Source organism: Epinephelus moara, chromosome 4 (assembly GCF_006386435.1).
Source record: "Epinephelus moara isolate mb chromosome 4, YSFRI_EMoa_1.0, whole genome shotgun sequence".
Classification (NCBI taxonomy): domain Eukaryota; kingdom Metazoa; phylum Chordata; class Actinopteri; order Perciformes; family Serranidae; genus Epinephelus; species Epinephelus moara.
The window spans coordinates 15,691,231-15,695,773 of NC_065509.1; the positions used below are offsets into that span (position 1 = coordinate 15,691,231).

Genomic DNA, 4,543 nt, shown 5'->3' on the forward strand with positions numbered 1-4,543 from the left:
TGTGCTTTTGTTCATTCAGGGAGAAATACGGCGGCCTTGAGGTGCAAAGCACAACAACAATGAAAAAAATCAAAACAAATCAGAAAAAAACAACAACATTAGAGAACACATGATGGGATCTCAGGAAACAAAATTGCATTTTACATTTTAAAAAATGACATTTCTCCAATATAATGAACACCAAATGTTTCAGTGTTTTCATAGTTTTCACCTCCCCCAGGCCACATGTGGCTCTCAGCTTTTTCAGTCTTTGAAAAACACGTCTCATGCACTTTTTATACCTATACCTACAAAAAGTAATGCACCAAAATTGGTATATAACTCATGTAATCAGGAAATCAAATCAAAATCAAATCAAGTTTATTTATATAGCACCTTTAAAAAAAAAACAACCACAGTTGACACAAATATATAGCAATATAAAATGTACACAAAAATGAAACAGAATATAACTGGTAAGAACAATTACAAAAAGATTTTAAAATGCAAAAATAGTAAAACCACTACAGACAACCAAAGGCCAGTGAAAACATGCACGTTGTAGGAGCTGCAATCATATGACCAATGCGCTGATGAGACTAAAGAAGGAGGTTTTACAAAAGTCAGCATAAGCATTAAGGGTGGTGGATGTGTCAAACACACAAAGGATTTCTTCCCAGGAGACCGATGTTTGTGTCCCATGTGAACCAAGTGAACTTTAAGTTATATTAATTACATCATACCATATTCTTATTCTTCTTCTAAACCTAACCTAGGTGACTTTACTTTCTTAAACTTTACCTACATAACTTTACATTAAGTACATTACACTAAGAACGTAACCTTTAGTTAAGTACGAAATGTGACAGTGCCCATGTGTCTTCACCTAAACCTAACCAACATAATTCCACATTAAATTTGTAACTTTATGTTAAGTACATAGCGTGAGGACACCATTCGCTGGGTGCTTATTTGTTAGATATCATACATACAGTTGTATCAGGCTGTGTTGCTCTGATAAATAGTTCAGTCAGACAACTCATGTTTTAAACGTTTATTGCAACAGCAGAACATAGTTAGAGTTTGGTGTCTAGACTCTGGCCTCATCACTCCAAGCAAATATGTTTACATGAGATATGGGGAAGTGATGATTAAATATTAAATATATACATCGCAATAGTGTGTACTCTCAAGTTTCTCGACTCTACACTTGTGAAATTTACATTGTCGCTTCGCCTGTTTCATTTGTTCTGTGTTGTGATACACAGCAACAATATTTCATTGGAGTTTCTCGAAGGAGGAATCTACAGACCCATCAGGGTAAGAGAGACAGTGTTTGTCTTAACTGGGGTTAGATTTTGAATATTTTCAGATGTATTTTAAAAAAGTGACTAAAACTAATATATCTTCTTTCCAAAAACAAGGTGTTGTTTGACACACCTATATATGATCGGGCTCTGCAGCTGTGCTGGAATATATCCACTTACAAGTCTCAGGTAAGACTACTATCCTTCAAAGCGCACACTAATACAAAATAGATTCATTTTGATAAACTATCTTACTACATTTAAAGATGACTTATTTCCTTTATGTTGTTTAGATTGCACTGATGAGAGAACTCCTGAGGCTTCAGCAGAAGCAGAAGATCCCATCTCAGGTGACGGCTGAAGACATCATCGGTTTGCTTTTGAAGGAAAGCAAAAATACTATGAGGGAACGGTGAGTTACTGAGACACATACAGACAGTCCACCACGACACCTTGAACTCTCCTCATGTCACACTAATATAACTAATACTTTAAAGAGCAACAAGAAAAATAAAACGTCTGTGTTTCTGTTTGAAGCCTCTGGGCGTTTGAACTGGAAGATTTTGATGAGGACGATGCCAAATCTCTGCTGACGCTGGTAAGACACGAGTCCTGAGAAGACTTACAGTAGTTTGTTACAATATGCTAATTTCATCCTCTAAAGCTGCATGTCAATGTCAAAACTGCACTTTAGGCCTAATTCCCTGTTTCAGGTGTGGGCAGTAAATGTCAGCAACAAAAAGAGGGACATTGAGTTTGAAGCCCAGATGCTCCTCAACTCTCCAGAGGCCGTACCTGCTACTTTTCAGTAAGTTACATTTCACACATTTATTACCAGTTACACTGCAGTGGTTTTAATATCTCTGTGATACTCTGAAGGGTTTTAAAATTTTCATTTTAATGACTGTAACCTACAGACAACCTAAAGTCCTCAGCATGGCCAAAAAGTTCGCCAGGATCCTGAGAAAGAAGCAGAGGAAGGCTCCCAGCTTCAAACTGCTCAGTCCAAAAGAGGTAGTCCTCGAGGTCGTTCCCAGAGTCCTGCAGGGCTTCTGGGTGCTTCCTCCTCTCCCCCTGTTAAACATGCCTTCCCAGAGACTTAGCAAAATGTCTGTTGGGGTTACAAAGGCTGTTCTGGACCAAGTCTCCAATGCTTTAACCACTGTGGAACATCAGGTCATCTTCTCTCGCTCCATCAGGGATGAAATGGTCCAGTCTATCATGAACAAGATCAGACAGACGTTCTCTCATGACGTCTTGGTGAACAAGATCAAGCGTTTTGCACCAGTGCTGCTGAGTGAGATTGTTGAAGTTGCAGTGGGACAGATTAGTGGGATGTTTCAGCCCCAGAGCCCAAAAGCAACGGCTCATCTGACACCCACTGTCGAACCTGCTGCCACCACTCCAATCCAGGAGGATTTAAACCTGGCTGTGACTGAGAAGCTGCTAACAACCAGTCTAGAGATAAACTCTGTGGTGGTGTCAACTCCACCACCTTTTCCAACTCCACCTGCTGACCCTCCATCCATTCCTGATGTTGAGGCCAGGGAGGATATAGATGACACACCCTGCCTTGAGAATGACCAAAAACCCACTGGAGTGGTCTCATCCTCTCCATCACCTCCTGCTGAACCTCTGTTTGTTACTGAGGCCAGGTTGGATGAAACTGAAGAACCCTGCCTGGAGAAGGACCCAAAGCTCACCAGCTGCTCTCCCAGCTCCACTGACCCATCCTGCTGAACCTGTAATTATCACTACAGTGAAGGGCGGCTCGACCACCAGCCAGGCTGAAACAAAGCAGCCGACCTCCAGTCCAGTGACAAGCTCTGCTGAGGTGTCACCTCCACCAGCTCCTCAGACATCTCCTACTGAACCTCACATTACGGATGTCCAGGACAGGGAGGACATAAATGAAAGGCCAAGCCTGGAGGAGGGCCAAAAACCCACCAGAGAACCAGCCTCTGCTCCTTCAGTTTCATCGGCTCCTCTGACCGCTCCTCCTGAACTTGTGGTTATTGTTTCAGCGAACCCAGAGGTCAGAGAGAGGAGAGAGCAGGGCTTCTTCTGCAGGCTCTTTCAGTCTATGTGCTGCTGCTGTGTAGCCAGCCACACAGAAACTGAGTAACTGTCTTAAAGTATTAAATGCATCTGTATTAAATATAATAAATAATTCAAATAGGAAAAATGAAATAACTGTAGTCATGTGTCAAATTGTTAAAATGCTGTAGTGTTTATGGGTATGAACACAGTTATAATTTGGAATACTTGTTAATTAAACTATGATTCAATCATTTCCTATAATATTACCTATAATAATTTAGCAATATTGAATTACCCAGAAACATGCTGAGTCTAAAAAGTACAAAAAGGGAAGTGTGCACAGTGACTGCATATTTTTTGTAAAGAGGAAGTATTGAGAGGCTTTAAGACAGGAAATATAATAATACCACAAAACAAAGATACTCAGTTCCAAGTGAAGATCAAATTTTCATTCAAGTATTACCTGCACAGAAAGTATCATTTGTAAAAGTGCTAATTATCCAAAATGGCTTCTTTCAATTCTCCCTCATAATTGCAGGACAATTGGGAGTTTCCCTGAAAGATAAATTGAAATAGAATAAAAAATAAATAATTTAATGGAGGTCCACCAACTGAACACTGTCTCTGTTCTCCAAATAATAAATACCTCATTCTTTTCAGGAAACTTCTTGGAAATTATAAGGGAATTATTTTAAAATTACAGTCCTGTAAAAGAAAATGATATATAAATGTATAACAATACAGAATTTTCCATTTGTCTCGTACTGAGTAACTGAGTGTGAAGCAGATTATTACTCGTCGCTTCTCTGCTTAAATGAAGGTTAAGAAGCTAAATATCAACAATAAATTGTCTTTGAGGACAAACTTACAGGTGATAGATATTAATAGAACAGAGCACGTAGGCTACTGACCTGTTGCCAAACCCGGTCTCACACCATTTCTTGTCATATTCACAGTTGTTTCCGGCCAGCCCTTCGCTTTAATGCTGTGTTCCCACCAAACGCGATGAATGCGATTTAATCGCTCGTAACGCGCCGCCCGTAACGCGCGAGTTTGGACGCCTGACCATTTTGTTAATTTGCGTTATCGCGTCATTCGCGCGAGTAGCGGGGAAGCCGGCTGTGCTAACTGGAGCTAAGCTAGTGCTAACGTTCATAGTACAACCATTCTGCAAACTAATTAAAGACACATATTTACAGAACTTACCAAGTAGACCA

General features: G+C 40.1%; 1 protein-coding gene across 1 annotated transcript; it reads left to right on the plus strand.

The window, feature by feature from the left end:
• The first annotated feature begins 1,607 nt into the window (after positions 1 to 1,607).
• Positions 1,608 to 3,026, plus strand: LOC126389004 (uncharacterized). The gene is made up of 2 exons (XM_050042422.1): positions 1,608 to 2,094; positions 2,204 to 3,026. Exons 1-2 carry the CDS (start codon positions 1,955 to 1,957, stop codon positions 3,024 to 3,026), a joined length of 963 nt encoding a protein of 320 aa, XP_049898379.1. The 5' UTR covers positions 1,608 to 1,954.
• The last annotated feature ends 1,517 nt before the right edge of the window (positions 3,027 to 4,543 follow it).

Bases quoted from the DNA above. Each gene is read 5' to 3' on its own strand.
- LOC126389004 (XM_050042422.1), top strand. From the start codon at position 1,955: ATGTCAATGTCAAAACTGCACTTTAGGCCTAATTCCCTGTTTCAGGTG. The intron at 2,095-2,203 runs GTAAGTTACATT...TGTAACCTACAG, and splicing joins GCCGTACCTGCTACTTTTCA to ACAACCTAAAGTCCTCAGCA.